Genomic DNA, 17,261 nt, shown 5'->3' on the forward strand with positions numbered 1-17,261 from the left:
AGTGCCTACAGTGCTTTGCCAACACGAACATGGAGTTGGTGGGGGGGGGGGGTGGGAGATGAAATCAGCAATGATCACAATGGCAGTGAACCCCCTCGGTAAGTGGAAGGACCTGCATTTCACCATTAAGATTCTCCTGTTAATACCAAGGCATTTGCATACCTGCTCTTATTGATTTAGGCGCACAAAGCTTCTTCACAGTTCTTGCTGGAGTTTGCAGCATTTCTGTCCACCAGAAAAGGTATTAGACCCTCTAGCTGGATGGCTGGTAGGAATGTCATGCTCAAGCCACGTTTCTGTCAGGATGATTTTGCAGCAGTATCTCATCTCCCCCTGGTTCAGACACAGATGCAGAAAATCCAGTTTATCTTCTAGCAATTGAACTTTAGTGAGTGGAAGCTTCAGGACCGTGGAGCTGCAGGGATCTACTTAAAGTCTTGAACACTGGCGTGCTTATCGTGCTCCTGCATTTGAATCTACTGCTCCCAATGGCCGCTTCCCCAAGTAGCTGTCGTAGACCACAGCACAAAGTGAGGATCTGCACCCCGTGTTAGTCCATAGCTGCACAGCACCTTCATTATTCCATTCTCCAGCAAGGCAGACTTGCCAATTTTAGTGTTCTTTATGAATAGCAGTGTTTTGCAGTCATAGAAAAGGTGAATAGGATAAGAAATCTCATTGTTGATTGGAGCCAGAGTGGCCGCTGTGACCGTGTGTGCCATTATCTGGAGTCGGGAGGTGGACTTTTCCCAAAATCCATCGCTTTCACTAAAATCATGATCCGTGGCCTTTTGAAAAGCTGCAGCCTGACTCTGCCGACCAAGTTGAAAGTTTACAACCAACTTATAAACAAGACACCCTCAGTAAGAGCAGAGAAAATATGGTTCCACTTTTACATTCCTTGAAACAACTTAGAGTGCTTGAATCACAAGAAGAAACATGGGTGTGGTCATATACAACAATAATAAAAGGTGTACAGAGACACTTGTTCAATCTGTTCACTGCCTAGATTTCAGAAAGCCCTCACATGCAGATTTCACCAAAAATAACTTGTTCACTTGGATCGTCTGCAAATAATTTATTTTGAATGGAGGAAACCCCACAGTGAATGTTATTGCAAATGCAATTTCATAAATGTCCACTAATTAATGAAACTGCTAAGAGCCGAAGAAGTACTTATCTTCAATATACACAGTACTATAAAACTTAGTCCATCTATCCATTCATCTTTTCTAATCAATTGAGAAAAAGAATTAATGAAATGAATACCTTAGAAATACCCTGTGAATTGCTGTTTAGCACAAGGTTTGCAATGAGTTCCACGCACTGCACAATTCGGGTACATGCCTTTTCTTCATTCTGGGCCATCCACAAAATGTGTTCATCCACGAGCATCATGTTACTGGCGATTTCTATGATGGATTCGCCCAGCTGGGGAACAAACATGCACAATTATACTCAGATGATTCATTTCCAGGTGCCACTGTACTGAAAAATAAAAGTCTTTCCAAAACTTTTGTTCACCATTCAAAAAAAGTGAACCTAGTAACAGCCATTGATATCTGTTCAAATCTTAGATTAGCTAAGCTTCGCATTCTTTTACTGAAATGATAGACTTCACCTATCTTTATTAAAATGCTCAAACCAAATGTTGAAATTTTCATTCCAGGCTCTGATGTTCATGAAGAGCTCCAAGGAATGCTCAGATAGGAAAACATAATTTCAATGCAGATTTAATTTTCTTCACAGATGAAAATGTCAGCTAATCAGTCAAGTAAAATTCTGCATAATGCGATCAGGGAATGCTTCACATTAAATTTTCCCCTGATCAAGACAATACAGAGTCTGGCACATTCAAATGTACAAATGTCAACAACTGTGGTTGTTGAAGTTCAGTTATCACAACCTGAGGCTGTCACTGCAAAAATCCTGCAGGGCATAGTTCTTGGGCAGACAGCTTTCCTGTATCATGTGCCTGGGAAAACAGCTGCTTGCTGACAATCACAGAATCAGTTCAGTTCCTAAGACTTGACTGACTTCAGCAGACATAACTCAGTTCATAACTTGAAATAATCTTAGCAGCCGTTGCCAGCAAACATGAGGATTTGGCAACATCTAAGCTTGGGTGGAGAAATACTATATCACTTTTGCAGCTTGTAGCTGATCTGGTGATGGCGAACTTAAACAAAAGGACCAGAAAACTCTTTCATCCATCCTAAGGATTAATCTAATTAGAAGTTGAATTGGACCGACCATAGCTATAGGGTAAGGGGCAGGGAAGATGTTGGGTAGTTCGAACTGTGTGGTTCATCTGCTTGGTCGTGAATTTCTATCTATAATTAACAATGTTTAAACCAGGAACTTGTCAGAATATTTGTTGCTTGCTTGAAAGAGTGCAGTCAAGACTATGCTCCATCACTTCAATTGTGTATAAGGCTTAAGAAATTGGTTTTAGTGTCATCAAAACGACCTTCCTCTCACCACTACACTGATGACGACTGCAGTATGTATGATTTAGGAATGTACTGCAAAATCTCATTAAGGTTACTTTAATAGAACCTTCTGTTCCAGTGACCACTTTGACCAATGAAGACACATAAAGAGAGTAACAGATAGACCAAGATCTGGAACATGGCTGGAACTGACAGAGACACCTTAGGCAGTTATGTGTAGCAGGCCAATCTTGTAGACTTACTGATAATGAACTAAAAATGCTACTGAACTCGTTCACAGGAAAGCAAGCCTGAGAACTTTTTAGGGTGGGACCAAGCTGGATCCAGGAAGATTCAGGGAAAATGTATCTGCTGGCAGGAAGAACTTCAATCCTTAGCGCTTAAGTTGTCAAATTAGAGAATTGAGACTTTTAGTTGGGGCTGGGATGGATGAAACGGGAACAGTGAGTATCGTCTGCAATGCTGGTAGTCTAGTCAGGGGCTGCAAATATCAATTAGGATGGCAGTACTAGTTGGAGTGTGTTGTTAGACTGATGGGCTGTGAGTGCAAGGAGATCAGTGTGCAGGTGCAGCAGGCTGCTATACAGGGAGGAGAGAAAGAATAGAAGACCACTGACTGTGAACCAGGTAAATCAATAACTTAGAGAAGTCTTCCTCATAGGTATCCTGTTTAATAGGATTAGGCTGAGCCAGCATGGATTTACCAAGGGCAAATCATGCTTGACTAATCTGTTGGAGTTTTTTGAGGGTGTAACAAGGATGTTAGACGAGGGTAAGCCAGTGGATGTAGTGTACCTAGATTTTCAGAAGGCATTCGATAAGGTGCCACATAGGAGATTGGTGAGTAAAATCAGAGCTCATGGCATTGGGGGCAGGGTTTCAACATGGATAGAAAACTGGTTGGCAGATAGAAAGCAAAGGGTAGCAGTGAATGGGTGTTTCTCGGACTGGCTGGAGGTGACTAGTGGGGTACCACAGGGCTCTGTATTGGGACCACAGCTCTTTACGATTTATGTCAATGATTTAGATGAGGGCATTGAAAACTATATCAGCAAGTTTGCTGATGATACTAAACTGGGTGGCAGTGTGACATGCGAAGAGGACGTTAAGAGAATACAGGGAGACTTGGATAGGTTGGGTGGGCAGATACTTGGCAGATGTCATTCAATGTGAATAAATGTGAAGTTATCCACTTTGGAAGCAGGAACAAGAGGGCAGGGTATTGTCTGAACGGTGTAGAGTTAGGAAAGGGAGAAATGCAAAGAGACCTAGGAGTCCTAGTTCATCAGTCAATGAAGGTGAATGAGCAAGTGCAACAGGCAGTGAAGAGGGCAAATGGAATGTTGGCCTTTATTACAAGGCGAATTGAGTACAAGAGCAAGGATGTCCTTTAGCATTTGTACAGGGCCCTGGTGAGACCATACCTGGAATATTGTGTACAGTTTTGGTCTCCAGGTTTAAGGAAGGACATTCTGGCAATTGAGGAAGTGCAGCGTAGATTCACTAGGTTGATTCCTGGGATGGCAGGGCTGTCTTACGCAGAGAGATTGGAGAGATTGGGCTTGTACACACTGGAATTGAGGAGAATGAGAGGGGATCTGATTGAAACGTTTAAGATAATTAAAGGATTTGATAGGATTGAGGCAGGAAATATGTTCCAGATGTTGGGAGAGTCCAGTACCAGAGGGCATGGATTGAGAATAAGAGGTCAGTTATTTAAAAAAGAGTTGAGGAAAAACTTCTTCTCCCAGAGAGTTGTGGAGGAATGGAATGCACTGCCTCGGAAGACGGTGGAGGCCAATTCTCTGGATGCTTTCAAGAAGGAGTTAGATAGATATCTGATGGATTGGGGAATCAAGGGATATGGGGACAAGGCAAGGACTGGGTATTGATAGTGAATGATCAGCCATGATCTCAGAATGGCGGTGCAGACTCGAGGGGCCGAATGGTCTACTTCTGCACCTATTGTCTATTGTCTATTAAGTGATTGGATGGCACAGGTCATATGACGGAAAAGATGAACCGGAGAATGGTGGGTGAGTGGTGGGTGACTACATTCCACTCGCAGAGGTGGGAGTGGTGGGAAATAAATAGTAGCATTTAAGATGCTCAAGGAAAGGTACACAAATATGCAGAGAATGGAGGGCTATGAACCATGTGGGGGAAGAAGAGACTGTTTTAGTTAGGTGTTTAACTAACTAAATTAGTTCAGTGCAACATCATGTGCTGTAGGGCCTATTCCTGTTTTATGGTGCTCAGTCGTACACCAGTGGGGATAGAAGAGTACACTTGCAGTGTGCGAACACATCAGATGCATGGAGGAACCGAGGATTTCACCCAACTGGCTCGAAGTCCCAGACTTTCGAGATCATTTTATTCCTCACAGAAATTGGATGGAGTGGCAGATAGGTGCACAGCACCAGTATGGAGTTGTACGACTTTCATTTACCCGTCAACTCATACACCATCCTGACTTTTATATCAGCATTCCTTCATACATACAGCGGTCTCTATCACACTATCCTCAATTGTGGTACTGTTACCAGCACAGTCAGCCTTGGTCCATTGTCTCAGGAACTAGGGGTGGTCAATAAATGAAACCTCAATCCAGCAGACAAATTTAAAATATCAAGTGCCTGCACATTTGCAATGTACTTCTCAGCACAACTGTTACTGTGATAAGCAGATGATTGAGGTACTTGTTAATCTTTAATTTTAACAACTTTCCAATTACACAAAGAAAGAAGAGATTTTTTCTTTTAGGAGATTTAACAGAATCCAAAATGTTTACCATTGCTTGCATGGTGGGTGGTGGTGGGGGGGGGGTGCTGATGCTTTTAGTAAGCAGGTTGGGGGGGGGGAGAAAGAGGAATGTTGATGCTGCTGTTTGTATGATTGAGGGGGAGGGGAACTTCTGCGTTCTACTGTAACATTTTTCTGTCATTCATTTTTTGGGATTTTTTTTTCTTCTGTTTTGTGGACATCTGTGAAGAGTAAGAATTTCAGGTTGTATACTGTAGACATTCTCTGATATTAAACTGAAACATTAAAATAATGCCAAAACTGCATTTTGTATTTAATTTCATTTTAGATTAATTTAATATAAACGCAGAACTGGGTGCAATTATAACTTCGGTGACAGTAACAGAATTGCCTGTAGTTGCCAACAAATGTAGTAAGGGCACATGATAGACATACTTAGGATATTGTGGTTATTTCGGAGCACACGGAGACTTGAAGAACAACAATCATTTCAGTTACAGCCAATTGCAGTGGCGGAATTGAAGATACCTTTTAGATTTGCTGTCTGAAGAGGGAGTGTTATTATTCAACCTGGTTTCCTAACTTATAAAGAAATGTATTTTCCCCATTTCACCAGACCCAAAGGTGAATAAAGAAATCAATATAACTTGATCTTGAGTCCGAGAGCTGTTGTGATTGCAAGCATTCAGGCAAGCAGTAAGTCCTTCATTGCATTCCTGAGTTCACTCTTATAAAAAGGAAAGAAAAATGGATTTCTTCAACTGTTGAACACATGAAATATCTTCAGAACTATACTTGAGAAGCAGCTGCAGAGATAAACTTAGGCAAGCAAAGGGAGTGGTTCCACTCCAAACAGAACATGAAGATGTTCTATTAATATCACAAAACTTTGAAACACTTGTTCTGACATTCTTAAATATCCTGAGACACTTGAAAGGAGAATTATCAGAGAGGGGTATGGAGGGATGTGGTCCAGGTGCAGGTCAGTGGGACCAGGCAGAAAAATGGTCCGACACAGCCAAGAAGGCTGAAGGGCCTATTTCTGTGCTGTAATGTTCTATGGTTCTAAAAAAAATAGGGTCAATTGGTGAGCAATAATTTGGTCAAAGTGATTTGCTCTTGATCGATGTCAATAAAACTAAAGAGCTTATTTTTGATTTCAAGAAGGGGAAGGAGTTGGGGAATCAGTGATGGAGAGAGTCAATAGCTTTTAATACCTGGGCATTAAAGTATCAGATGACCTGTCCAACGCCCAGCACATAGATCATAAGCAAAGTGCACAAGCATCTTACTTTCCCAGGAGGTGAACTTCCCTGTCACTGAACTTTACCAAACTTCTAGAGATGTATTGTTGGAAGCATCCTGGCTAGCTGCATCAGGGTCTGGTACAGCAATTTGAGCGTAAGAAGCTGCAGAGGGTAGTGGACAAAGCCGAAGGAACTCAGCAGGTCAGGCAGCATTAATGAAAGGGAATAGATGGTCAACATTCCAGGCCAATACTCTCAGCATCTCAGAGCAAAACTTCAATTGTTTACTCCTCTCCATAGTTGCTGCCTGACCTGCTGTGTTCATCCAGCACTTTGTGTGCATTGCTCAAGATTTCTAGCAGCTGTAGAATCTCTTGTGGCAAGGAGCAATGGACTTTGCCCAATACATTATGGGCACATCCCTCCCCACCACCGGCACTATCTTTAGCAGGCTTTGCCTCAAGAAGACAACATCTATCTGCAAACAACCTTGCCATCTGGCCAATGCCACTTATTTTCTAGCTACCACCAGGCAGAAGGTAGAGAAGCCTGAAGTATAACACAGGTAGGTTTCTGTACTGTCCTTCAACCATTTGGTTCTTGAACCAACCAACAAAATCCCAATCACTACACTTTAGCACCATTATGATCACTTTGTGCTACAATGGACTTGTTTTTTTTTCTTTTGTTCTAATTGCGTTCTTTCTTCTAAAATTGGGTATTATTTATGTTTTCTTGTGAATGCTGCTTATATGGTGCTATGTAGCTGTGAGTTCTTTCTTCACTGCACCTGTTTATACAAGGAGTTGTGAATATGACATTAAATTCCTAAAATTGATATTAAAATTTGCACTATTTATTTAATTCTTTCTTTGCACAACGTATTTAATGTAATTCTTATTGTAGTTTATAGTTTGTTTCTATGTATTGCACTGTACTGCTGCGGCAAACCAACAAATTTCATGACTTATGCCAGTGATATTAAACCTGGTTCTGATTCCAAAAATCAACTATGCTTTAGACCATCAGGTAAGCTTTAAAAAGCAAATTAAAGGAGGGGAAAAGCAGAATACTCGAGTACTGTAGCAGCAGCCAGGCCAGTGGAACTGAGGCTGGATCCGTAACACAGCAGGGAAGAATTAACTCAAGCAGAGTGGTAGTGATAGGAGGCTCGATCGTAAGGGGCATGGACAGGAGATTCTGCGGCCATGAAAGAGAAGGCAGGATGATGTGTTGCTTCCCAGGTGCTAAGATCTGAGATATCTCAGAATGGCTGCAGAAGGTTTTCAAGAGGATGCAGCCAGAGGTTGTGGTGCACATTGGCAGCAATAACTTAGCTAGGAAGGGTGAAGTGGTCCTGTGCAGTGAGTACAGGGAGTTAGGGAAAAGGCTGAAGAACAGGACCTCCAAGGTCGTAATAAAATCACAAACAAAAAAAAATCTACAGATGCTGGAGATTTGAGAAACACAAACAAAATGCTGGAGGAACTCAGCCGGACAGGCGGCATGCTTGGAAAAATGCAGTCAACGTCTCAGGCCGAAACCCTTCGGCAGGACTGGAGAAAAAAAGCTGAGGAGTAGATTTGAAAGGTGGGGGTGATAGCTGAAACTTGGAGGGGGAGGGATGAAGCAAAGAGCTAGAAAGTTGATTGGTGAAAAGAGACAGAAGGCCACAGAAGAAAGATAAAAGGGGGAAGGGAGAGGAGCACCAGAGAGAGGTGATAGGTGGGCAAGGAGACAACATGAGAGAGGGAAAAGGGGATGGGAAATGGTGAAGGGGTGGGGGGTGGCATTACTGGAAATTTGAGAAATCAATGTTCATGCTATCAGGTTGGAAACAGAATACAAGGTGTTGTTCCTCCAACCTAAATGTGGCCTTATCACGGCAGTGGAGGAGATTGTGAGTTTATTGGGGTCATATACTATGTTCAGTGCTCCTGGTGTGGCCTCCTGTATATCAGTGAGACCCAATGTAGATTGGGAGACCATTTCACCGAACATCTACACTCCACCCGGCAGAAAAAGTGAGATCTCCCAGTGGCCTCCTATTTTAATTCCACTTCTCATTTCCATTCATGGCCTCCTCCACTGTCGTGATAAGGCCACACTTTTTATCAGCTTTTTTCCCTCCAGTCCTGCCAAAGGGTTTCGGTCCGAAATGTCAACTGTTTTCTTTTTACATAGATGCGCCCTGGCCTGCTGAGTTCCTGCAGCACTTTGTATGTGTTCCATGGTAGTAATCTCTGGATTACACCCAGTGCCACATACTAGTCAGGGCAGGAATAGGATGATGGTACAGGTGAATGAGTGGCTGAGGAAGTGTTGCAGGGGCAGGGTTTCAGATTTCTGGATCATCGGGATCTCTGTTGCAAATGTATGATTTGTACAAGAAGCGTAGGTTGTACCTGAACCCAATGGGGACCTGTCTTGCAAGCTGGTTTGCTGCACTTGTTGAGGAGGGGTATAACAACATTGGCAGGGGAATGGGAACTGGAGTAAGACGGCTGAGGATGGGCAGTTAGTATACAAGTTGATGCAGTGTGTAGTGAGACTGTGAGGAAGGTCAGGCAGATGACAGGCAAAATTTCAGTCAGTGGGATGAGATGCAGTGTAACAGGGAGACAAAATAGAAAAAAGTGATGAATACAGGACTGAAGGTGCTATATTTGCATGTCCACAGTATAGAGAATAAGGTAGATAATCTTGCAATGCTGTTAGAGATTGGTAGATATGGCATTGTGGGCATCACTGAGACATGGCTGAAAGTCAGAGATCATAATATGATAGAATTCACCCTGAGAGGGATAAGATAAAGACAAATGTATTAGTTAACGGTGGAATAAGAGGAATTATGGAGGCATGAGAGAGGAGTTGCCCAACACTGATTGGAAGGGGACACTAGCAGGGACGATGGCTGAAAAGCAATGGCTGAAATTTCTGAGGGGAGTTGAGAAGGTGCAGAATAGATACATTCCAAAGTTTAAAAAGTATTCTAAAGGGAAAATGAGGCAACTGTGGGTGATGAGGGAAATCAAAGACACCATAAAAAGCAAAAGAGAGGACATATAATATAGCAAAAATTAGTGGGAAATTAAGAATTGGGATGCTTTTAAAAATGACCAGCAGGCAACTAAAAAAGACATAAGGAGAGAAGAGGTGAAATATGAAACTAAACTAGCTAAAAATATCGAAGAGGATATCAAAAGTTTTTATAGATATATAAAGAGTAAAAAAGAGATGAGAATATACATTGAACTGCTGGAAAATGACACTGGACAGGTAGTAATGGGGAAGAAAGGAATAGTGAACAAATTTAAGTATTTTGTGTCAGTCTTCATTATGAAGTACACTAGCAGTATGCCAGAAATTCGAGAGTGTCTGGGGGCAGAAGTGAGTGTAGTTGCTATTACTAAGGAGAAAGTGCCTGGAAAGCTGAATGGTGTGAAGGTAGATAACTCACTGGGACCTAATGAACTACACCCCAGAATTCTGAAAGAGGAAGATGAAGAGATTTTGGAGGCATTAGTAATGATCTTTCAATAATCACTTGATTCTGGAATGGTTCTGGAGGACTCGAAAATTGCAAATGTCACTCTACTCTTTAAGAGGCAGGGAGGCAGAAGAAATGAAATTATAGGCCAGTTGGGTTGACTTCAGTTGTTGGGATGATTCAGGAAACCAATCTTAAGCACGAGATTTTTGGGTCCTTGGCAAGATAAAATTGGACAAAGTCACCTTGGTTTCCTTAAACAAAAATCTGGTAGAATACTTTGAAGAAATAACAGGCAGCATAGACAAAGAAGAGCCAGTGGATGTTGTTTACTTGAATTTTCAGAAGGCCTTTGACAAGGTGCTTCACAGGAGGCTACTTAACAAGATAAGACTCCATGGAAATGCAGGAAAGAAGATTGACTGATTGGCAAGAGGCAAAGAGCCAGAATAAAGGGGACCAATTCTGGTTGGGTGCTGGTGACAAATGGTGTTCCGCAGGGGTCAGTATTAGGGCCATTTCTTTTCAAGTTGTATGTCAACAGTTTAAATGATGATACTGATGGCTTTGCAGCCAAGTTTGCAAAAGATATGAAGACAGGTGGAGGGGCAGGTAGTGTTGCAGAAGGGCTTAAGACAGATTGGGAGAGTGGGCAAAGAAGTGGCAGATGGAATATATTGTAGGGAATTGTACGATCATGCACTTTAGTAGAAAAATTAAAGGCACAGAATATTTTCTAAATGGGGAGAAAGTTCAAAAATCAGAGGTGAAAGGGATTTGGGAATCTTTGTGCAGGATTCCTTGAAGGTTAATCTGAGTAGGTGGTAAGGAAGGCAAATGCAATGTTATCATTCATTTTGATTGGACTAGAATATGAGCAAAGATGTGATGCTGAGTTTTTATAAACCATTGATCAGACTGTGCTTGGAGTATTGTGAGCAGTTTTCAGCCCCTTATCTGAGAAAAGCTGTGCTAGCATTGGAGAGATTCCAGGGGATGTTCACTAGAATGATTCTGGTATCAGGAGTATTTGATGGCTCTGAAGTTCAGAAGAATGAGGTGGGATCTCATTGAAACCTATCAAATATTGTAAGCCCTACTACACAGTGTAGATGTGGAGAGGATGTTTCCTATAGTGTTTGAGTCTAGTGTTGGAGGGCACAGACACAGAATTGAGGGATTGTAGCGGTGTGCTACATGCAGCGCTAAAATTAGGACACGGAGTCGGTAACTGCAGTCGAAGGAAAACTTTATTCGAAATCCTCAGCCTCACTTTTAAGCCTCTCTCGACCTGCCCCCCGTGGCGCAGAGGCTCCAAAGCTCTGTGTTCGCAAACCCCTGTAGGCTATCTAATTGTGAGCCGGTTCAGATGTGCCAGGAAATGGGTCGCCACATAACCCCCCCCAGAACCGGCGATACACCCCCCAATGTCCACAGTCTGGGCCGGAACCTGCTTGGGAGGTCGGCCTCTGCGCCGAGGTGCCGGAAACTCGGCCAGTTGCGCCAGGTCTACATGGGCCGGTTTGAGGCGGTCCACCGTGAAAACCTCCTCTTTCCCTCCAATGTCCAGCACGAACGTGGACCCGTTGTTCCGGAGCACCATAAACGGCCCCTCGTATGGCCGCTGCAGCGGTAGCCGATGCCTGCCCCTTCATACAAACACAAACTTACAGTTCTGTAGGTCTTTGGGTACGCAGGTCGGGTGCTGTGAAGTGGGTATGGGGGCCAGGTTACCAAGCTTCTCGCGTAGTCTGCCCAGGACTGCTGCGGGATCTTCCTCTTGCCCCCGTGGGGCTGGTAGGAACTCTCCGGGGACGACCAGGGGCACGCCGTATACCAACTCGGCCGACGAGGCGTGCAGGTCGTCCTTGGGCGCTGTGCGGATGCCGAGTAGGACCCAGGGAAGCTCGTCCGCCCAGTTGGCTCCTCGCAGGCGGGCCATGAGGGCCGACTTCAGGTGACGGTGGAAACGCTCCACTAGCCCGTTCGACTGTGGGTGGTAGGCAGTGGTGTGGTGCAGCTGAATCCCCAAAAGGCTGGCCATAGCTGACCACAGGCTGGAGGTGAACTGGGCACCTCTGTCGGAGGTAATGTGGGCCGGTACACCAAAGCGAGATATCCAGGTGGCGATCAGGGCTCGGGCGCAAGATTCGGAGGTGGTGTCGGTGAGCGGGACCGCCTCTGGCCATCTCGTGAACCGGTCCACGATAGTCAGGAGGTGCCGCGCTCCGCGCGACACTGGCAGGGGGCCCACGATATCCACATGAATGTGGTCGAAACGCCGGTGGGCGGGATGGAACTGCTGCGGTGGGGCTTTGGTGTGCCGCTGCACCTTGGCCGTCTGGCAGTGCATGCACGTTTTGGCCCATTCACTGACCTGTTTGCGGAGTCCGTGCCAAACGAACCTGCTGGAAACCATCCGGACAGTTGTCTGGATGGAGGGATGCGCCAAGTTATGAATGGAGTCGAAAACACGGCGCCGCCAGGCTGTCAGGACGACGGGACGGGGCTGGCCGGTGGCGACGTCACAGAGTAGGGTCCTCTCACCCGGGCCCACGGGGAGGTCCTGGAGCTGCAAACCGGAGACTGCGGTTCTGTAACTCGGAATCTCCTCATCCGCCTGCTGTGCCTCTGCCAGTGCCTCAAAGTCTACCCCTTGGGAAAGGGCATGAACGGTAGGGCGAGAGAGCGCATCCGCCATGACATTGTCCTTACCCGAGACGTGCCGGACTTCCGTCGTGTATTCAGAGATGTAGGACAGGTGGCGTTGCTGGCGGGACGACCAGGGGTCGGACGCTTTCGTAAACGCAAAGGTAAGCGGTTTGTGGTCCGTGAACGCGGTGAAGGGCCGACCTTCTAGGAAGTACCTGAAATGCCGGATTGCCAGGTAGAGCGCCAACAGTTCCCGGTCGAAAGCACTGTACTTGAGCTCAGGTGGCCACAGGTGTTTGCTGAAAAACACCAGGGGTTGCCAGCGACCTGTGATGAGTTGCTCCAGCACCCCACCGACTGCCGTGTTAGATGTGTCCACTGTGAGGGCGGTAGGGGCGTCCATTCTGGGATGTACTAGCATCGCGGCGTTCGCCAAAGCTTCCTTCGTTTGAACGAAAGCGGCGGCGGACTCCTCGTCCCAGGTAATGTCCTTGCTCGGACCCAACGTCAGGGCGAACAGTGGGTGCATGATCCGGGCAGCTGAAGGGAGGAAGCGGCGGTAGAAATTGACCATACCTACGAATTCCTGAAGGCCTTTGATCGTGGTGGGTCGGGGAAAGTGGCGGACCGCATCTACCTTAGTGGGCAGAGGGGTTGCCCCGTCTTTAGTAATCCTGTGGCCCAGGAAGTCAATGGTATCGAGTCCGAACTGGCATTTGGCGGGGTTGATTGTAAGACCGTACTCACTCAGTCAGGCGCAGAGTTGACGGAGGTGGGACAGATGCTCCTGACAACTGCTGCTGGCTATGAGGATGTCATCCAAATAGATGAACGCGAAGTCCAGGTCCCGTCCCACCGCGTCCATTAACCGCTGGAACGTCTGTGCGGCATTCTTCAGGCCGAACGGCATGCGGAGGAACTCGAAAAGGCCAAACGGGGTGATGAGAGCCGTTTTGGGGACGTTGTCAGGATGCATCTGGATTTGATGGTACCCTCGGACGAGGTCTACCTTGCGCCGTGCAGGTTTGCTGCAAAGTCCTGAATGTGCGGCACAGGGTAGCGGTCCAGTGTGGTAGCCTCGTTCAGCCTGCGGTAGTCGCCGCACGGTCTCCAACCTCCCGTCGCTTTGGGCACCATGTGCAGGGGGTAGGCCCTTGGGCTGTCGGACCGCCGGATGATCCCCAATTCCTCCATCCTCTGGAACTCCTCCTTCGCCAGTCGGAGCTTGTCCGGGGGAAGCCGCCGAGCACGGGCATGGAGGGGTGGTCCCTGGGTCGGGATGTGGTGCTGTACGCCGTGCCTGGGCATGGCCGCTGTGAACTGAGGTGCCAGAACCGATGGGAAATCCGCCAGGACCCTGGTGAAGTCGTTGTCGGACAGCGTGATGGAGCCGAGGTGAGGGGCTGGCAACTGGGCTGCACCCAGGGAGAACGTCTGAAAGGTCTCGGCGTGTACCAGTCTCTTCCTGGGCAGGTCGACCAGTAGGCTGTGAGCTCGCAAAAAATCCGCACCCAGAAGTCCCACGTGAACTGGCTGGAGCCGAACTGTAGCTGCACCTGACGGGTGCCATAGGTTCTTACTGTGCTGCTGTTCACGGCCCTCAGGGGGGGACCCGGTGCCCTGCTGCAGGTGTCGTAATTCGTCGGAGGTAAAACGCTGATCTCAGCCCCAGTATCGACCAAAAACCGGCGTCCCGACCTTCTATACCACACATACAGGAGGCTATCCCGATGGCCAGCCGCCGTAGCCATCAGCGGCGGCTGGCCCTGGCGTTTCCTGGGAACTTGCAGGGCGGGCGACAACGGTGGGCTTCTGCACCCCACCGCTGGTGGTAGAAGCACCAGTGTTCATTGGGCCGGGGGTTGGCGGGCTCTGCGGCCGGGCCTGGACTGGTTTGCTGCCGGGAGCGTGGCTGGGAGATCTGTGCGATGGACGCCCCGCTCACCTTTTTGGCGTTCCACAGCAAGTCCGCCCGGGCTGCCACCTTCTGGGGGTCACTGAAATCCGCGTCGGACAGCAGCAGGCGTATGTCCATGAGGCAGGGTGTGTGTCCGTCAGCCAGAGGCAACATCTCATTCATTAAAGCCGATGGAGGTCTGTCGCCCAAGCCATCCAGGTGCAGTAAACGGGCAGCCCGCTCGCGCCGTGAGAGTCCAAAAGTCCTGAGGAGCAGGGCTTTGAATTCCGTGTACTTGCCGTCTGCCAGGGGCGACTGTACGAACTGCGCGACCTGGGCCGCTGTGTCCTGGTCGAGGGAGCTCACCACGTAGTAGTAGCGGGTGTCTTCTGAGGTGATCTGGCGAACGTGGAATTGGGCTTCGGCTTGCTGGAACCATAGGTTCGGGCGATGTGTCCAGAAACCCGGCAGTTTCAATGAAACCGCATGAACAGAGGCGGCGTCGGTCATTTCTGGCCCAAAAATCGTTTGGACCGTCGGGGTCACCAATTGTAGTGGTGTGCTACACGCAGCGCTAAAATTACGACACGGAGTCGGTAACTGCAGTCGAAGGAAAACTTTATTCGAAATCCTCAGCCTCACTTTTAAGCCTCTCTCGACCTGCCCCCCGTGCCGCAGAGGCTCCAAAGCTCTGTGCTCGCAAACCCCCGTAGGCTATCTAATTGAGAGCCGGTTCGGATGTGCCAGGAAATGGGTCGCCACAGGATGTCCATTTAGAGCCGAGATGAAAAGGAATTCCTTCAGCCAGAAAGCAGTGAATCTGTGGAATTCATGGCCAAAAATGTCTGTGGCCTGGTCAATGGGTATACTTAAAGAAGAGGTTGATGTAACGGTATCAAAAGTTGTGGAGAGAAGGCAGGAGAATGGGGTTGAGAGGGATAATAAATCAGCAATGATAGAATGGTGAAGCAGAATCACTAGGGTGGGTGGCCTAATTCTGCTCCTATGTCTAATGGTCTTATGGTCCATGTGTTTTGGACTTAGGCATCTGGCACACCAACGAATGATGTGGTAAAATAAACTTGGAAGATGTCAAGTCGCCTGTAGTGAGAATAACAGCTCCAAGTTTACTGAGCCTAAACAAGATTACAGAGGTGGCTAAAGCTGCAGAAGGACTTGAGCAGAAACATGAGAGATTTAAAACTAAGGCTTCACTAACTCAAGAGACATTGTGGATCACCAAGCACACAAGAGATAAATCAATGGGATTTTGCAAGTTCAGGTACAGACTAGATCCGGAGAACATCTCAAGAGTTGGGTCTGCTCGTAAAACAATACATGAGGCTACCAAAAGCAGGTTTGCTTTAAATACGATAATGAGAAAAGGCGATGGAGATGATTATGAGAGTTTTTTTTTCATTTCTGTGATACAAGAAGACATAGGTTTAAGGTAAGGGTCTAAAATTTACAGATGTAACTGGCAAGTTCTGTTCTTACACAGAGAGTATAAGGTACCTGGAATGCAGTGGCAGGGCAAGTAGTGGATACAATTACAATAGAAATGTTCTAGAGGTTATTAAGGCAAAAAACTTATGTACAAGTGGGAGCAGAGCAATATCGACAATGTGGAGGTGTAGATGGGGTTAGTTAGATTTACATCATGGTTATTGCAGATAAGGCCGGCTGTAGGGCCTGTTTCTGTGCTCTACTGTTCTGGGTTCAAACAAGGGGAACGATTGGGGGGGTGGTGGTAGAGAACAGTGTAGCTCAATATCAGACTGGACAATGAAGGGAGGTGGACAGTAATTGGGGAATAAACTCGGATTTGGGGACCTGAAACAATGACTTTGGTCTATCTGAAATGATATCACAAAGATCTTGAAAGGAGGAGTCACAGCTCCTGATCAATTAACTACACTTAAGAAATGCACATTTCAAAGCAGTGAACACACTTTTAGGGATCCTGCAGTTCATGTTCCTTGTGTTTTTGTTTACTTCCATTTTACTATTTGCACAATTTGATTAAGGCGCTTCAGCACTGAACTGACTCTGCATCTGTGGCCTGCAAACATTGGCACAAGATTTAGCTGATTCCGTGGCTATGGCCTGCAGCCACTGGACTCCTGGACCAGCTTCACACGTCATGACATTAGTCACTTGTTATCAAAGAATGAACACATTCTACTCCATGAGATTTGTTTGCTTACAGGCAGCCACAAAGAAAGAAACCCAAAGAACTCAATTTTAAAAATGAAAGATCATAACCACTGCGCAGAGAAAGAGAGAAAAAAACACACACATTATGTAAACAATGGATGCAAATGGATGCATTCCAAACCAGATTAAGTCCTTAGATCCACTGCCTGGAGCAGCCGGACGGTAGGCCCAAGCTTCGATCTCTGTTCTTCACACGTAAAAGCTCGCAGAGACAGCAGCTGCCAGAGTGAGGAATAAACATTTCACGAGAGTGAGTGGAATCAGCCCAACCCACAACTCTGCATTCATGCTTCCCAGTCTATCTGGGCTGGTGTTTAAATCACCTGAGCACCAGATCATGCCTTTCTCTAGGATCTGGGCCCCAGTGCAGCGATACACCCAGGCGCAGCCTGAAGCCGTTCTCAATTTCACCAAATCGGCTCAGCGCTTGGATCGATCCAACCTTGTGCTCGGGATATGTGCGCTGGGCTCGTAACTCTTCCACATCGACTCCTCTCCAAATCGTTCACTCCAGCAGTGACAGCGATACCAACTCCACCTTG

At 46.6% G+C, this 17,261-nt stretch overlaps 1 protein-coding gene across 2 annotated transcripts in view; it reads right to left on the reverse strand.

Moving 5' to 3' along the window:
- The window catches only part of LOC132379568 (adhesion G protein-coupled receptor A3), a 531,961-nt gene that overhangs the window by 190,864 nt on the left and 323,836 nt on the right, over positions 1-17,261 (reverse strand). For both annotated transcript variants that reach the window (XM_059947630.1, XM_059947629.1), the window contains one exon: positions 1,270-1,431. In XM_059947630.1, the coding sequence (XP_059803613.1) occupies positions 1,270-1,431 (162 nt within the window). The remainder of the gene's footprint in view (positions 1-1,269; positions 1,432-17,261) is intronic.

The sequence above is a fragment of the Hypanus sabinus genome, chromosome 22, assembly GCF_030144855.1.
Source record: "Hypanus sabinus isolate sHypSab1 chromosome 22, sHypSab1.hap1, whole genome shotgun sequence".
Classification (NCBI taxonomy): domain Eukaryota; kingdom Metazoa; phylum Chordata; class Chondrichthyes; order Myliobatiformes; family Dasyatidae; genus Hypanus; species Hypanus sabinus.